This window comes from Lutra lutra, chromosome 6 (genome assembly GCF_902655055.1).
Source record: "Lutra lutra chromosome 6, mLutLut1.2, whole genome shotgun sequence".
Taxonomy (NCBI): domain Eukaryota; kingdom Metazoa; phylum Chordata; class Mammalia; order Carnivora; family Mustelidae; genus Lutra; species Lutra lutra.
This window is the reverse complement of record NC_062283.1, coordinates 12,461,420-12,479,116: the sequence shown is the minus strand read 5'-3', so window position 1 is coordinate 12,479,116 and position 17,697 is coordinate 12,461,420. Positions and strand designations below refer to the sequence as shown.

General features: G+C 49.7%; 1 protein-coding gene across 2 annotated transcripts in view; it reads left to right on the top strand.

Annotated features, from left to right (window-relative positions):
* Window positions 1-17,697, top strand: part of JARID2 (jumonji and AT-rich interaction domain containing 2) — a 257,939-nt gene that overhangs the window by 114,683 nt on the left and 125,559 nt on the right. For both annotated transcript variants that reach the window (XM_047734111.1, XM_047734113.1), the window contains exon 2: window positions 4,274-4,409. In XM_047734111.1, the coding sequence (XP_047590067.1) occupies window positions 4,274-4,409 (136 nt within the window). The remainder of the gene's footprint in view (window positions 1-4,273; window positions 4,410-17,697) is intronic.

The following is a 17,697-nucleotide window of genomic DNA, read 5'->3' as shown; positions in this document are numbered from 1 at the left end:
GAAATGCAAAGAAAGAAAGGACACACACTCTGGGTGACTGAATTTCCATCAGAATTAAGCTGCTGGGTTCCTCTGACTGTGGCTACAGCTCCACCTGGGCCCTCCTTTATTAAGCTGACCAGTAAACCAGAATGGACTGGGTACTTGGTTCTGGGGAAGCATCCTGGAAGAAGTCCAGAAAGGATCTTTCCCCTGTTCAGTGCCTCACTGACAAATCTGGCAGGATCCCTTCTGATGAGGAGAGGGAGTCCCATGGCCTGACGTGGTCTGGGAAGATCAAAGGAGATCATTAGGAATTTTGAGCACTGAGGCAAGGCAAGAGTAGACTATCGGATGATTCTGAAAATGATGATTTGGGAATGCATAATTGAATACAGAGGGTGCCGGGAAAAGGGCACGCCAGAATCCTGGAGGATTCTAGAGGAGGAGGAATCTGTGTGGACGTGATGGGAGAGGAAAAGCCAATGGTCCAGATGTTTTGTGAAGGAATCGGTTAGAATTTAGCTTACACGGTAAGGGGCTGTGACTGGGTTGTCAGGTTTGGGTTCTAGGAAACCATGTGGATTTCTAGATTGGGCCGTTTCCTTGTGGGTACTAGGTGGTTGCAGGATGAGGTCTCCAGGACGATGAGAAGCTTACTGCTGAAAATGAGAGGGGTAGACAGTCCTTTCAGATTATCACTGTGGGGTGTGTTTTGTGGGGCATAGCGGTGACTTGAGTCCAGAAAACTGTAGGATTTCCTGCCACTGCACTCCACTTAAAATACCCTGGGTGTTGTAAGGTTAGGGACTGGCAGACCAGGTGTGGGTAAAGGTAGTGGGAAGAGGAGTGAGCTAGAACTTGAGTCTCTTTCATTACCCCGAAATATCTCTTGAGCTCGTATTGTATCAGGGAGGCCCTGTGTGCTGGGATGTCAGTGGTGAAGGGGATTTCCAGGCCCCATGCAGATGTTGTTTAAATGGTTGATTAAATGAGCCCATTATTAGGGGCACCTGGGTGGCTCTGTCAGTTAAGCGCCTGCCTTTGGCTCAGGTCAGGATCCTGGGATCCTGGGATCCCAGCCCAGCGAGGGGTCTGCTTCTCCCTCTTTGTCTCCCCTGCTTGTGTTCTTTCTTGCGTGCTCTCTCTCTCTCAAATCTTTTTTTTTTTTTTAATTTTATTTTTTATAAACATATATTTTTATCCCCAGGGGTACAGGTCTGTGAATCGCCAGGTTTACACACTTCACAGCACTCACCATAGCACATACCCTCCCCTCTCTCAAATCTTTTAAAAAAATAAATAAATAAAAAGACGAGACCCCTCTTGAAGAAGGGGGGAAACAAAAGGTAGTTAACTCTCAGATGTTGTCATTTGGGGTTGCCTGACCTGTTGAGAGTTCTGTCTGGGCTTTTCTTGGAGCGCTCAGCCCTTGGCTGTTCTGAACGACAGCTGAGGCTAGCGCGGAGTGCGTGTTCGACTTGAGGTACCTTCTTGCAGACCTTCCGTGACCCCCCATCTTGGCTAGCTAGCTCTGTGTTACCATCTCGGGGGGTGCAGGCACCCCTATGCGTTCTGCTTCAGGCCTTCCATCGGGGAGGAGACCAGGCCTCCCAGCATAGCGTAGGGTGATCCGTCTTGACCCTGCAGCTGGGAAAAGCACCTTAAGTTTTAATTTTGGAGTTATTACCCAGCTATGGAGCTTTCGGAAACAGAGTCCCTTTATTACCAACTAGGTTTGTGTTTTGCGTCAACGTCAAGGGATAGGACAAAGCTTGACCAGTATTGTATGTTATAGAAAAGAGCTCTTGTGTCCCCCCCCCAAATTTGTTTTTTAATGTCTAGAATTTGAAAGCCTATAATCTGGGTCATGGATCTGGCTCCCCTGTATTTAAAGTACTTTATAGATTTCATGAAGGCTCTCGTGTCAGTAAGTGAACCTGAGACGCATCTTCTTTTGCGGGTGGCTTCTGCTCCCATGGTTTATGGTTTACCGAGACCGCAGTTGTAGGGGTAGGGCTGTCTTGTGTGGAGGCCCGAAGTCAGAATGAAGGCACCAGTCTGAACACAACCCAGTAAATCATGGCAGGAGACTTTGCTTTGAAACCTATTTTCAGGTCTTATAATTTATAAACTGTGGGTATGTACGGAATAATAGTTTATAATCCCAGTCTCGTTTGAGGATGAGAACAGGGATCAGGTCCCCGCGAAGAGCGCTCTCTCCTGGCTGCTGGGAAAAGCTGGGGTTTCAGCCTCACTGTCTTCAGTATTAGGAGGAGCCAATGCTCCTTTGTTGGGGGAGCTGGTGGGACAGCGAATTCACCTTCTTTGTGCCTTTTGTGTGTTGTGTGCCTCTGTCCTCTGATTAATTATTCAAGCTCCTCAGATGGAGTCTGGTCAGAGGGCCTCGTTTTTCTGTTGGTGAACCATGTGGTCGGAAGGTAGAGAGTGACTTGTACACACGGTAGTGGTTCAGAGACCCTGTGGGCCTGTCCTGCCAGTGGAGGCAGTTGTCTGGTTTCTTTCAGCCTTTGGGTCCGGACCTTGACTCGCCCACTGTGGCCTGTAGATCCTTCTTGCCTCTCTGGGGAGCGCCCCCAGGAAGACAGGAGGCGCCTTCCTCCTTGGAGCCAACGGAAATCTCTGCTTGGCCGGTCTGCAGGAGTGGGAGGATGGCGTGGACAAGGTGGAAATCCTAGTTGTTCTTTCCCAGGGCTCTCTTCCCCCTTATTACGGAAGATGGAAGCGCGCTCTCTTGGGGAAAATCCCGGCAGCTTAACCGGAGTGCAGTTTCAAGTTATTTAGGGCTTTAGAGTCTCTATGGTCGGATTTCTAAGAGGTAGTTTGTGTTTATGCAGAATTTAGGAACGCGCTCGCTGGAAAAGCCCTCAGGTCATCTGGCCCCCCTGACCAAGTCCTGTGGAGGTTTCCCGGGACCTGCGGGCGGCAGAGAGGGTGAAACCGCTCCGTTTGCAGGCAGGACCACAGCTCTGGGCTGGCTCTTGGGGTGTAAGGCCTGAGCAGAAGGAACTCGAATATCCACCCTCCCTTCCTGCTTTTACCTATGGTATTAACGTTCTCCTTATTCTCCGAAGGTCCCAAGGATCTGAGAAGCTCCTATCCTTTAAGGTGAAAGGCTCTAAAATGCTTAAGTCTTGACGTGAGTGTGAACTTAAGGACCTCTTGCATTTGCAGACAGTAGGCAGGTACGCACAGGCGAGAATCTAGGGCTGTCCTTGGCCTTGTGTGAAGCAACTCTTCAGATCTTACACACACCTTCTCGCTGGTTCCCTACAACAGTCCCTTCTCTGCTCAGATCCTGGATCCACCATTTCTGATTCCAGAGTGGGCTCTGACCTCCCTCCCCAGCTGGGGGGCTCCCTCTCCTCCTCCTCTTGCTGCTCCTCGCCTCTCCTCTGTCTTTCTGCCTTTACTGCTGGAGTGGCTGGGATGGGCGCCGGCGGCACCTGTGGCGGGCTAGCTCCTTGGATTTGCCCAACCTGGCCCTCATGTGTTCCCGGCCTCTCTCAGGAGTGAGCACCGCATCTGATACCACAGACATAAGGGAGCCTCGAAAATTAGACCTTCAAGACCTATTATTAACCTGTGTGTATTTTTCTTTCCTTTCCGCCCCCCCTTCCCCTTTTAAGTCACCCCTTCCCTTCCCTCCCAGACCTCCCACCGCTGCCCACCAGGATTCATGCCCCATCCCCCGCCCTGCCCCATGCTCTCTTTCCTAATTAGGGCTCCTTTCCGTGACTGAGGGGTCAGTGGAGATCCCATTTCATCTCTTCTGATTTAACGGTAAATTCTTGGCAGGCAGCACCAACCCCCGCCCCCAGCAGCTGTTTCTGAAGCAGCCCAGCTCAGGGTCGTAAGGCAGAGCACCTTCTGGCATTGCTCTGCGGAACTCCGGAGGCACACTGGTTCCTCAGGCCTCCGCTTGTGGGTGCTCAAAACACCTCTTTCTGAATTTTGCCCGGAATATGAAACTGAGGTGTTACTGGTTAATGAGGGTATTTGGGCTCAGGGCTTGTAAAGAAAGCGAGGTGCTTGTCTCCCTTCCATGCCCTTTGGCTTTTTGCTAGGAGCAGTGCTGGTACCATGACCACAGGATGGAATTCTGGCCTCCAGAGCTGGGTCTTGGTCGCATGATGCTTGTTTAGATCTTTTTTTTTTTTTTTTTTTTTTTTTAAGTTTATTCAAACTCTTAGTATTTACTTGCCCACCTACCCCCCCCCCTTTTTTTTTTTTTTTTAGTGATTTCCCTTCTCCCTTTCTTCTGTTTCTCCAGGATGACAGTGATGGGATTCCATGGTCAGAAGAAAGGGTGGTACGTAAAGTCCTTTATTTGTCTCTGAAGGAGTTCAAGAATGCCCAGAAGAGGCAGCACGGGGAAGGCATTGCTGGGAGCCTGAAAACAGTGAATGGTGAGTTGCCTCTTTTGTTGGAATCGGATGGTATCTTTGGGCACGACCTTGTTTCTGAATCGGATGTGTTTCGGTCAGCTTGTGCTTCTCAGGTTAGGCCCCTAATGGCAGTTATTTCGGACATCCTACTGGGTTGATGGATTCATTTTTATGCTCCTTTATGTGCTGTGTAATATAATTGGCAAGGTGCCTTAATTAGTCTGTTCCCTACAGATAAGATGGGGGCTGTGATCTGATTTCTGCTGGGTCCTGGGTTGAAGGTAGAGTCTGCCTTACCGGTTTTTCTGTGGGTCTCTGTCTTTCTCCTTGGATCTCGCCGTGCCCTGGAGCTCCTGGTTCTTTTCCTGTTTGTGTAGGAAGTAGCTTGAGTCTCGCGGGTGCCCGCTGCCCTTCCTGCTCGCTGGCTCAGTGGCCTGCTGAGGACCTGCTTCCTTCCTTGCTCAGCAGGCCAGGCAGGTGGTTGCATGGCAGCAGGTAGTAGATGGTGGCCTGGAATTCTGTGCGTCTGGGAGGGCAGCCATGTGGCTACCTGAGGTCTTGCAGCCTGGAAGGAACCGTGCTCTTCTGAGTTTATAATGCTGATTCTTTGGCATGGGCTTTTTAGGAGGACTGGCCAGAAACCAGCCCGTGGAAACCATTTTAGAACACATTTGGTTACAGTCTGTGTTCATTCAGGGGATGTGGCTGGGGTGGCCTTCCACAGTCTTCCGCGTTAGTCCTTTGGAATTCTAGATAAATGTGAATGAATGGACCATGTTCTGATTGGTACGTGGCTTGGAGCAAGGAGAGAGACACGGGAGAGGTGGTGGTTCTTTTTTTAGAGTTTCTGCTCTGGTCCGTGGAGTGACAGTGTCAGGACACGTGGGCTACTTGAGAGCTTGCCAGGGTCCAGCGGCCACATTCACCTCGGGTGTCCACTGTCCTTCCATTTGGCTTCATTGTTAAGTGGGTTGTCTGGGGGAGCCTCTTTTTTAATGATTTTATTTATATATTTGACATAGAGAGAGAGAGATGGCAAGAGAGGGAAGATAAGTGGGGGGAGTGGTAGAGGGAGAAGCAGGCTTCCTGCCAAGCAGGAGCTTGATGTGGGGCTTGATCCCAGGACCCTGGGATCATGACCTGAGCCCAAGGTAGATGCTTAATGACTGAGCCCCCCAGGCACCCCTGGGGGAGTCTCTTGTTGGGACCAGTGCCTGCAGGTGGGACCCGTGTGAAGCCTTGGCTGGGTTTCCAGGGACACCCTCCCTGAAATAAACCTGGGTTTGCCCTGCCACCCACCCAGGGCCTGTCCCTGTCCTGTTTCTATGTGACTTAAAGCTTCTGGAAGTTGGGAGTCCACATGTATATGGGAAGGCCTCCACCCCTCATATATATATATATATATATATATAGAGAGAGAGAGAGAGAGAGAGAGAGAGAGAGAGAATATATAAAATATATATATATTCTCTCTCTCTCTCTCTCTCTCTATATATATATATATATATATATATATATATATCCCCCCACCTACACAGAAGCACAATTAGTAGAATCTGTTGCCACCAGTCTAGAATCTGGCCCTCTGTGTGACGTGATTGTTCCTGGTGTCCTTGCTTCACGGTGAACGTAGTATCTGGCTTTTTACGTGTTTGAGGGGAGTGTGGCCCGGGAGACTCTCCTTGTACCCTGAAGGTTACAGCAGAGCAGGGGCGGCTAGGGGTTAGAGGTCACTGTCGTGAAAAGGCATAATCTCATTCTGCTATGTACATCGAGTGGTACAGCTGTAGTGGTTTTAGAATCTTAACAACAACAACAAACATCAACCCATTTGAGGGGGGAAACATCCACTTTTAGGACAAGTTTGCCAGGTGTCCAGGATTAAGTAAAGGTGGGATTTAGGTAAAAGAACAAAAACTAAAGCCCTTCTGGAGGTCTCTCAGGCACTGCCAGCCTCGTGGAGCAAAGGTAGCTCGCGTTTTTAACTGGCCTCGTTGAGGGCTTGACAGTGCCCAGGAAGGAGTTCTAAGAAAACTGGCAAAGACTGCCCTGCTGGGGATCGTTAGAGACTTTAAAGAATTCTTGTACCAATTTCTTAAAGAAAAGGGGTTTTTGTTGTGGTAGTTTGTATTTCATGCTGATGAAGACCGGCTTGTCGTTTTCCTGTCTAGTGTTCAGTCAGGAGACACCAAGGCCTGCCTCTCTCTCTCTCTCTCTCTCTCTCTCTCGGCTGCAGGATTGCTGTGAAGATGCCTGTTTCTGTTTCCTGTTGGTATCCGATCAGCCACCTGTCCAAAGTCCACATGTTTGTCATTCTGTGTCGTGGATTTCCATAGCACTTCTAAATAAGAAATAAGCCCCTCTGGTTGTAAGAAGAATGTTCTTACAGGTTGTAAGAAGAATGTTCAACTAACAGGTTGAAGTGTGCTTTCTCACTGGGGACCTGCCAGAGATCGGGAAACAGCATTGCTCACTCGCTGGGGAATAGCTCCTTCTCTGGAGGTCCCCGGACCTCAGCAGTGTGCTCTCAGGGCACACAATCCAGAGAAAGCGGAAGGCTGTGGAGGATCCCAGGCTGTTCTGGTGGCTGAGGCTGGGGGTAGGAGGGTTGCGAGCAGTGGTGTGTGTGTGTGTGTGTGTGCGCGCGCGCGCGCACGCATGCCTGTGTATGTGTCACTTGTTCAGCAGATACTTCATAAACCTCATTCCCATACTACGCAGTGGAAGGACCATGTCCTGAGCTAGACATCACAGCACCCTATTTTGGGGTTTTTCACAGTCGGGCAAATGAAGGTAGGTTAGTTGGGGGGAGAGCCGTTTTCACAGCCCTGCCAGGTGAAATGTTTCCTTTTTTGTTTTGTTTGTTTCAGTTCATCACAGAACCCCCTGAGGTTCCCTTGAAAACGCTGAAAACCAACACGATTGGTCCAGTGTTAATGGTCACAGGAGGAATCTGTCTGGTGGTGGAGTTTTGAAGCTGTGTCCAGTACAGAGCCCTTGCTCTAGGACATGGGGAAGGAAGCTGACCAGACGGGGGGTGTAGGGGGTCCCTGTGCCTAGAACCGGGGTGGGGTCACTACTGCCCCTCTGCCATCGCCCGTCTCTCCCCCCTACCCCTCCACCCCCCACCCCATGCTTTGCAGCTTGGGGACCTTGGGTGGTGACCTACCTCTGAGGCCCCTGGTGTGTTCAGCTGTAAGCTGAAGAGTGTCCTCATAGGGCTTTGGGAGTGGTCTGTGTGGTAGTGACTTTCCCAAGGTCACACAGCTGTCAACTGTGCTGTAGCAGAACTGGAATTAGAGCTCATGTCCTGGAACTTTGGATCCAGCGCTTATTTAAGGAGGCAGAAGGGGTGAAAATTACACCGTATCTTTGCAGCACTGGTATCGAAAACAAGGCGTTCGATCCCCCCCACCCCCATATCACTTTTCTGAGCTGTTTCTGGGTTATTCGTCCTCCCAATGTTTCCTGGGGAAAATTCCGTCTTCAAATAATACTCTGCATTGACAATAGGAGGAGCTTGATGGAACTTTTTCTCTAATTTGAGAATGAATTGACATCACTTCCTCTAAGTCCTTGGCCCACGAGGATGATGAAGTGTGTGAGGGGTCCGATGTCCGGGAACCCGGCGTAGAAGGCGGCAGTTTTTATCTGAGTGGCTGAACTCTGCTGCCCCATTTCTCTGGGTCTCGGGTCGTCGTAATAACCCAGACACACATGAGACTGTGGGGAGAGCTCGTAGTTTATGTCATGAAATCCATGTTGGCCATCAGTCTTGCTTTCGTAGTTCTGAAGTGACAGGGAATGAGGTTGTGATTTGGTTGTTGTTGTTTTGTTTGTTTGTTTTTGATCCTAGTAGAGATAGTGAATGTGAATCTTGTGTGGAGGGACTGAAACCCCCATTATGGCTGGTTGGTTAGAGCCGGGCCTGGGGGAGGTGGGGCTCGGATTTTTGCTGATTGCGAGAGCCTTCTGTCTGCTTCCTGCCGTCGTAGATCGTGCCACTCTGGCTGTAATAAATTTGACAAAAGCTTTGGGAATGGCTGGCAGAGGCTGAGGCCTCGGCCACTCTTCGAGGGCCCTTGGCCCGCTGGGGCTGAAATTAGGGACATTTAAATAATAACATGCTGCACAAATGAGTACACATAATTACACAGTAAGAGAGGGGAGCTATTAGCTGTATTTGGAGTTTCATTTGCTTCCTATAAATGTCATCCGAGATCGAGCAAGGCCTCTGGCCAGCCGAAGAGCCTTGAGTGGATTTGAGGGACCCGGGCTCTTCTTCCTTGCACCCTCGCAGTGGTCCTGGTGGCCCGTCCGTACTGAGCACCCACTACTGACTCCCCACCGATCCCAGCACTCGGTCCACATCTCAGTTGTTGTAATCTCCCGAGCAGACCGTTCTGTGGATGAGGACCTGGTACAGCAGCAAGGATTCGTCGCTGGCCTGCACGGGTGGTCCCCGCAGCCGCGGCTTTCTGTGCCACCTGTCTGATAAAAGGTAAAGATAGGATTCCAAAAATAAGAATTTGGAGGACACTTTTTCTAAAAGGTGTTTCTTTTGAAAGAGATAATGTGTGATGCTGTGCTGGGGAAGGAGGCTTCGGGGGTGGGGTGGGCGTGTGAGTGTGAATGTGGGCCTCTGTCGTGCATGTCATTGATCGAGGGAATCCAAAGATGGCACCTGTCCTGCTCGCTCACCCTCCTGGGGCCCGTCACCAGTACACAGATGCTCTTCTTTCTTCACCGAGAGGTAGAGCTTTTTATTTTTTTTAATCTACTTATTGAAAAAAGATTATTTATTTGATGGAGAGAGAGAGAGTGAGTGCACAGTGGGCAGAGCAGCACGAAGAGGAAGAGGGAGAGGCAGGCTCTCCGCTGAGCGGGGAGCCTGATGTAGGGGCTTGGTCTAGGACCCTGAGATCATGACCCGAGCCGAAGATAGATGCTTAACCGACTGAACTACCCAGGTGCCCCGAACTTTGTATTTTTAATGCTGCTGCTGAACCATGGGGTTGGCAGTCCTCAGAGGGCCACTGGTCCTGGTGCCACGCTGGAGGGGGATGGGCCTTTCTGGCAACCACTGCTGACTTGTAGTGAGGGGCCAAAGCTGGAGATGTGGATACAGGGGACACCCCCAAACCCCCTACATACAAATCTTCTTTCTTCTAAGGACTAGAATCTCCAGCTCCTTGAAAATCTTAAAGATTACCGATGTGTTGATTGTGAAATGAAACTTGGTCCCAACTCTTGCAGGGTCATTGTTCTGCATAAAATAAAAGATGTTTTGTGAGCCCAAATGAAAAGTGCGAGCACATCGTCCCACGGATGGCACTTGATGTACACGGCTGTATTTGAAAAGACAGTCATGGTCGTATGGGTGCCTTCTGTCAGCTGATGGGGGACACCTCTCCTGTCTGCTCTGGGCCCGCGGTGTTCGCCTGCTGTGTTCACATCCAGCTTTTTCAACGGGAGAGACAGTTCTTTGGGAGTTTGCTTGTTTCCTTCTAGAGAAAGTGGCTTACCCCACCGGCCATGTGTCCGCCTCCGTGTCCTCTGTAAGCTGTGGGCACTGCGGGCTCAGGCTGTTCTCATGCGGCTGCTGCGGGTTGGGTTTCTGGAACTCTCCAACCTGAGACCCTTCTTCCTTCTGTTCCTGCCCCCTTCACGTGTGAGACAGCACTCCATGTAAAAACTGGGTGAGATGAAGGGTAAATACACTTCACTGAAAACAACTTAAATTTATTCCTTAAAAAAAAAACAAAAAACAACAAACCCCCAATAAACAAAAAAAAAACACCAATAAACTTTTTATCCTAGAAAATGATCGCGTCAGAAAACTTGATGTCTTTCTCTGTGGCTTTCATGTGGTCCGTCCTGGACCTAAGTGGGATACTCGGGGCATTTCTTGATCGTGCTTCTGTTTGGTTGACACTTGATCGTGTCTTTAGAACACGGACGGGTTTTGGGAGTCATAAAATGGAACGCTGTTGCTCTTTCACTTTGTGCTGGAGGTCACCTTACCCCTCCAGCCCTCCCAGCCCACTTCCTCTGTTAGCTCTGTCCTCATCATTGCCAAATCTGGGTTGCTCTAAGAGGAGGGGCCTGTGACAGGGGTGTACGTGTGTGGCAGGGTGGGGTGGGCAGAGAAAGCATGTGTGCTCTCTCCTGCCTGTCAGGATTCTTAGACAAGCCCAGCTATGAGGGGTCCTGAGGGCAGGAGGATAGAAATCTGCTGTGATCTCCTTTTCTTATCTCTACAGGGACATCATTCTGGAACTTATCCCTCTTCATTATTTACTTCTCTCCTGGATGATTGTCATCAGTAAACAAAACATGTTATGGTTGCTCTCATGATAAAATAATCCCTCTACTGGTCTTGCATATCCCTCCTGCTGTCATGTCTGTCTTTACGGCGAGTGCCTCAAAAGAAAATGTTTACCCAGGCTGTACCCTCTGCTATCTATATTCATATTAATATCCTTTCCGCTTTCATTCTCCTTTGAATCCCTGGGATCAGTCCTCGATTAAGGCTTCATAATGACCTTGATTGACAACTCAAGATTCCAGTCAATGTAGCCTTATTCGCCCCTTTGGCAGTATTTGACATGATCGAACCTGTCCTGAACTCCCCTTGCTTACTTGGCTTCTACACAGATTTCTTGGAAGGTCTCGTGAACACGAACTGTCCCAACACCAACTCTGTCTCCAGCTGAGTCTGTCCTCTGCTCTGCCCATCTTCCCGTTGTCGGTAAATGCCAGTTCCGTTTTTCTAGTTCCTTTGGCCTAAGCCTTGGAGTGATCTGTTCTTCTGGTTTTTCTATACTTTGCATTCCTTCCTTTAGCAAAACCTGTTTGTTCCAAATTCACATCTTCTGAATCTGAGTTCACACTATTGCCACTGGCCGGAAACCTCTAGCTTGGGCTGGGATCCCCCATGCTTTTTGATCTCAGCTTCTGCCTTTTTGTCCCTCCAGGCAGCAGTCAGAATGTGGGCTTTCATGGTCCTTCATAAATGCAGATTAGCACATGCTCTGTTCCTGCAGTGTCTCCCTGCCTCGTAGTGTGATAGCTTAGCGTCCTTACCCTGACCACAGGATGTGGGCCACAGTATCTGTCTAGTCTCACTGCCTCCCCTGGTTTGGCCTTCTTGCTGTTCGAAGTGCACCAGAATTTTTGTGTTTTATGTATTTATTTTTTTTAAGGATTTTATTTATTAGAAAGAGGGAGAGAACACAAGTTGGGGAGGGGCAGGTGGGTGAGGGGGGGAGAGAGAGGGAGGAGGGGAGGGAGGAAGGGAGGGAGGAGCCCAATGCTGGGCTCAATCCCAGGATCTTGGGATCATGACCTGAGCTTGAAGACAGAAGCCTAACCGACTGAGCCACCCAGGTGCCCCAGTTTTTGTGCCCCCCCCCCCAAAAAGAAAACAGTTAATTTTTTGAGAGTCTGTGCAGGTGGAGAGGGAGAGAGAATCTGAAGCAGGCTCTGCTCAGTGCAGAGCCTGACTCAGAGCCCCGTTTCAGGATGAGATCATGACCGGAGCTGAGATCGGGAGTCAGATGCTCGACTGTCTGAGCCACCCCAGCACCCAGAGCTTTTGTGCTTTCTGATCCTTCTGTTGACAGCTGTCTCCCTTTAGAGAACCGCGTGCTTCATCCCTGCCCGTGTTTCAGGTGCCTGCTCAAACTCGGAGGTTGGAACTGGAGTGTCCCTCTTGAGCATCCTATCAAAAGTCTTTTCTTGGTCTGTTACCCTTTCGCTCTTTACCTTGTAATACTTGTCTGCATAGAATTTACACTGCCTGACCTTGTATTCTTGTTGTTCACTAGTTCTGAGTTCTCTCCCTGCAGTAGATTGAGTGGACTCCTGGGTGCTCTGTGACGTGGTGTGCAGACTGTTTTCTGCCCACCAGTTGCTCCCGCCTCTCCCTTCCAGCACCCTCTGCCTTGCTGTGGACCTGTTCCTGTCTGATCAGCGGTTGAGTGTCCCACATATGACTCCAGCTTTTAGTTCGGAAATACAGTCTGACACCTTCCCCTATGCTGTTTTCCCTGTCTCTGAAGCACATGTTTATTCATGGTTGTCATAAATTTCTAAGTCTTACTATCCTAAAGTTTCTTAGGATTGGGTCACCCTATACCTTACCTTTCCTTTCATTTTTCTTCCCTTTTCCTTTTCCTTTCCTTTGCTTCTTTCTTTCTAGAGATTAATTCATTTGGGAGAGAGCGAGTGAGAATGTGCACAGAGGAGGAAGGGGCAGAGGGGGAGAATGTCCCAAGCAGACTCTGTACAAAGCGCCGAGCCTGACGTGGGGCTTGATCTCATGACCCGGAGATCATGATCTGAGCTGAAACCAAGAGTTCGGTGCTTAGCAGAGTGAGCCACACAGGCGCCCCCACCCTGTACCTTTTCTTACCGCTCTTTCTAGTTTGCGTATTCAGGTACAGGATACATTGTTTAGTAGTTTAAGTTAAAATTGAGCTTATAAGAAATAAGTCATTCCTTCTAATCTCATAACATTATCGTAATCTGTTGCTATCCTAATTTTGTGGGTTTGTGTCGTGGATCTCAGATGTTAAGCAGCTTGCACAAGGCTACAGAACTAAGCGGTGTAATCAGGATTTGACCCCAGGACTCCTGACTCAGATCGTACCCCCCCCCCACCCTTATTATTATTATTATTTTTAAAGATTTTATTTATTCATTTGACAGAGATCACAAGTAGGCAGAGAGAGAGGAAGAAGCAAGCTCCCTGCCGAGCAGAGAGCCCAATGTGGGGCTTGATCCCAGGACCCTGGGAACATGACCTGAGCCGAAGGCAGAGGCTTTAACCCACTGAGCCACCCAGGCACCCCGACCACCCTTATTTTTTTAATTGAGGTAAACCGTACCGCTCTGCGACATCACGCTTCTTACTTGTATGATTTGATGGATTTCCAAATGCTCCTATACCCATGTGATAAGTGCTCTATTGTAGACTGAGGACTTTTCCTCCTGAGGACTTTTGGTCATATACCTTCCCCTTTCCAAATGAAAGTATGTGTTCATTTTGGGGTTTGTCACCATAGCTGTCTTGATTTTTTTTTTTCTTTTTTTAACCTTTTATAATGGGTTATAACTGGGTTTGTGTTTTCCCAGAATGTACCAGAAGCCCTGGCTTTAGGTAAGCATGAATAAAAGACCCCCTACAGTTGGACATGGCCATGAATGACCTTCACCATCTCAAGGTGGCATTGGTGGAGCCAGATTCTCCGTCTTTAACTGGGCTTACGTTTTTGGTCCCGAGCTGTGTGCAAGTCTGGATCTAATGAGTGTTTGAACAGCTCAGCCTCTCCTCCTGCTTGGTGTTCCCCCTCTGTGAGTGTTGAGAAATCACAGCCTTGGTTCAAGAATTCCAGAGGTTCTTGGAACTGGGGTTCCAGACATGGCTTTTCCCCAACGACAAGCTGAAGAGGCATCCCTAGGGCATATCCCTTCTCTGCTGATGTGTTTTCAGTTCGAGTGATTCTTGTCTGGAGCCCATGAGCTGCCCCATGGCCCTGAGGATGCAAAGGTGGGGGGCAGCGTGCTCAAATGCTGATTTCTGTTCATTTTTTTACGGCTGTGGCGAGCGTCTGTGTGTTAGTCAGCTCCTGCTGCCCTAAGAAAATACCATAGTCTGGGTGGGGTGGTTTAGACAGAAATACATTTCTCCTTGTTCTGGAGGCTGGAGGTCCCGGATCTGGGGTGCCAGCCAGTCCTTCCTGATGAAGAATGGCTTCCTGGCCATATCCTCACTAGACTGAGAGTGGGGGACAGAGTGCGTAGGTGTCTCTTCCTCTCCTTAGGAGGACACTGGCCCTAGCAGATTATTGTGTATCGTGCCCCCCCTCCCCTCACCCCCCATTATGATGACCTCCTTTACTTTTCTCACCTTCTTGCAGGTTCTGTCCAAATACGGTCACAGTGGGTTTTGGGGCTTCAGCATAGGCATTTGGGGTGGGGCCGTCTTCCTACCAATATTGGCACACGGGTAGGGCTCTGAGATACTAACAGTTTTATTTCATTTTAATTTTCGGTTAAGTTAATTTCCGTGTTCATCTGCAGCGTGTTTCCTTTTGTGCTTATGTGGTTACTAGAAGGGTTTCCTGGTATGCCGGGAGCCCCTAAGAACTTGTTTGACCTTGGAGAAGTTATTGTTCCTCTCAGTTGGACGGAATTAAGCTTGGGTTTTTATTTATTGCATGCTTGCCTTTTTGAGACCTCTTGCGTTTATCTAAATCCCATACTTCAGTGGGGATTGAAACAAGACTCCTGAGCTGGCGAGCTGCTGGAGGCCAAGAGCCCGAAGGAAGGGGCGAAGGAAGGGGCAAATCGGGGCAAATCGGGTTATTTCAAAGGCTCCCGGGATCCGGGAGGGAGCGGGAATCGAGATGGCCCCGTAGCGATGTTTCTGTGGTCAGCGTGGGAGAAATCATGGCCTTACTGGAGGTTGATGGATCCTGTTTTGTTATACACAAATTCATTTTATTTGTACTTGATACACGGATTCAATTTACTTTTATGTGCTGTGAGTGTAATTTAGGGCAAGGCTTTCCAATTGGTTTTACTTCTCAACTTGTACAGGAAGGGGAAGAGCCTGGGGGGTCCCCAGACAGGGCTGCCCTCCGCCCAAGTGGACTTGTTCTGGCATGGAGTTTATCTGTGCGCAGGCCGGCAAATGCTCACGTCCCTGACCTCCTCCTTACCTGGAGATAGTGGGGATAGGTGCTTTGGGCCATGCTGTGATTTGGGTTCTGGGGTGGATTGACAGAGCGTTAATGACCATCTGATCTACAATGGCCTTCGTGCAGTTTTGCTTTGCTTGTGAACTTCTTCGATCCCATTTCCCCCAACTTTAGAGGGCCTCTTACCTCGCTTTTGGAAATAACCTGTTATTACTTGAGCCACATTAAATGTTCAGTGTCCTGTATAGCATATCCTTAAAGCCAGAAGGGTGATAACTGGGTATGTTTTTGGGAAATTATCCTACAACCCATAAATTCCTTAATTTGCCGTTTGTTACTCAAGCTCTCCTGCGGTCAGATCTCCTCTGTCCTTCTGGCTTTCTCTGTAGTCTTTAGGGGGACTTCTGCAGAGCCCCAAAACTAGCTTCCTCATGATTTCTTCTGGAAGACTCTGAAACTGTACCGGTGTCTCCTGTGTGGAGGTTTGGGGTCCGTGAGGGAACTCGGAGCTGTTTTATAATCTTAGACCTGCTCGTCAAGGACCAGAGTGTCCAGGATCAGTATCTGTCCAGCCTGTCCGCCAGGCTGTCTCCGTGTCTTGCAAGGAGAGTGAGGCTTGTTTCTGGAGTTTTGGGGCTCCTCAGGCCCAGTGCCCCCCTTCCTCCTGTCTCCCGTTCCCTGATCTTTCACTAGTGCTCTTGGTTCATTCATGCCTCGGAGCTGATGATTTCAGTTCCACACACAGGGGCCTCTTCCTGTGTCACCTGCCCCGCCAGTGGCTTCTGGGTCCTTCCTTTCATTGCCTTTCTGTTAACCTTTGGTGGGTAGGTGGGCCTCCTGACGAGGTATGTGACACCTGGTCTTGGTGACCAGGAAAGACCTCTGTGCCTGAGAACCCCCCCCCCCCCCCCCCCCCCAATCAGCTCTTGGTGCTGCCTCAAATGGCCGTTTCCTTCCAATTTTCCAACAGCTTGGAATGATTTCCGTTGCATTTCAACGCATGAAGGCAGCTCAGAGTCTCCCTTTGGAAACGTGTACCTGTTTTAAAAAGTTCTGATACCTTTGCCCTACTGGGCTTGCGGTATTTATGAAAGAGTTTGAATCCCCGCTTTTGAAAAAGGTGGTACTTTCCCATCTCGAGTGATGCTAGAAGGTCAGTGACTCCTCTCCAGACAGGAGTAGGGCAGGTGACCCCCCCCCAGTGGAAATGGTACACATTTACCGTCTTGGCATGCAGGAGGCCTGGTGGTTTCTGGAGGGATCTGCATTGCAAATTGCTTAGCCTGGACCAGAGCTGCTTTACCCTGTCCTCACTCAGCAGTTTACCCAACTTCAGACCAGTGTTATTTGAAAAGGGCCTTTCCAGTTTACTCAGTTGGAAAGTGTTACAGAGTTTTAAAGGGTGAGCTGGAAGGCTCTCAGCTGGCAGTTTCTGACTCCCTCAGAGGAAAATATTGGCAAACTCTCCACTCTGTGCCTGAACTCTTCTTATGAATTGAGAAGACAAGAGTTACGAAGCCATCACAAAGGGCCGCTTTGAACCATGGGGTTGGGGGCACGAATCCTTATCCCTAACCGCGCTAATACGTGGGCAGTTTTCTGATAATCCCCCCCACATCTTGTGATGTTAATCTTCCTGCCACTGAAAATAGAAGTATCCAGTGACTGTATTCCTTCCCTGCCCCCCGGCCTCCCTTCTCTCTAGAAGATAGGTGCGCATGGCTTTTATCCCCTCTTCCCCTTTATAATTTAAGACAAGCGCTGGGCTGATTGATTCAACAGGTGTAGCACCCACCACGGAAGAAAGTTGCCTTTTTCAATCCCCCTCCCCCCCCATTTTTGGGCTTTTTCCCCCATGGTTTGAGGCGACAAGGTGCTGAGATCAGAAGCAGGAGCTTGCCATTGATTGATTACCCTGTTTGTGACCATCTGTCTGCCTCGCATGTCAAGCTGTAGATGGAGAGCGGATGTGAGTGTGGCTTGGGGCCTGAGAAATCTCCGTCTTCCCAACTTGTCTGACTGCAGAAGCTGTACCCTGACTTCCACCTAGCCCCCAGGAGAGGTCTGTGGACATGAGAATCACCCACGGGAGAATGGCATCGTTTCCTTTTCCTTCCTTCCACGCCTCTGCATGCGCCTGCCGCCTCGGGCCACTGGAAGGAGCCTTTCTCTAGCACCATCCACATTCTGCAACCCATTCTTGTTGCTCCCACCCTGCTGGGGTCGCTCTTGATGGAAGAATTCCAAGGGAATAGGTTAAGATTGCCATCAAGTGGCTGCTCTTGGTAGTGGATGGGAGGAACCTGGCCCTCCGTGTTGGCTGACTCCTAGACCTCCTCCAATTTTTTTAGGCCCCTTTGTGACAAAGCCAGCTCCAGCAGCACAGTCCGAAGAGGGGGCCGCTGGGGCCGCTGGGGCAGGGGGCGGGCACAAGGAGCTCAGGGCATCCGTGTACTGTATGCCCTCAAGGAAGGGCTCTTCTGTGAACCCAAGGCGCACCTCCCCAGTGGACTCCAACACTGCAGTGGCCTGAGCTCAGGGCCCTGGAGCGGTGAGCGCAGATGATCTAGACGCTTACTGGGGAAAATTGCTTGTGCCTTTAG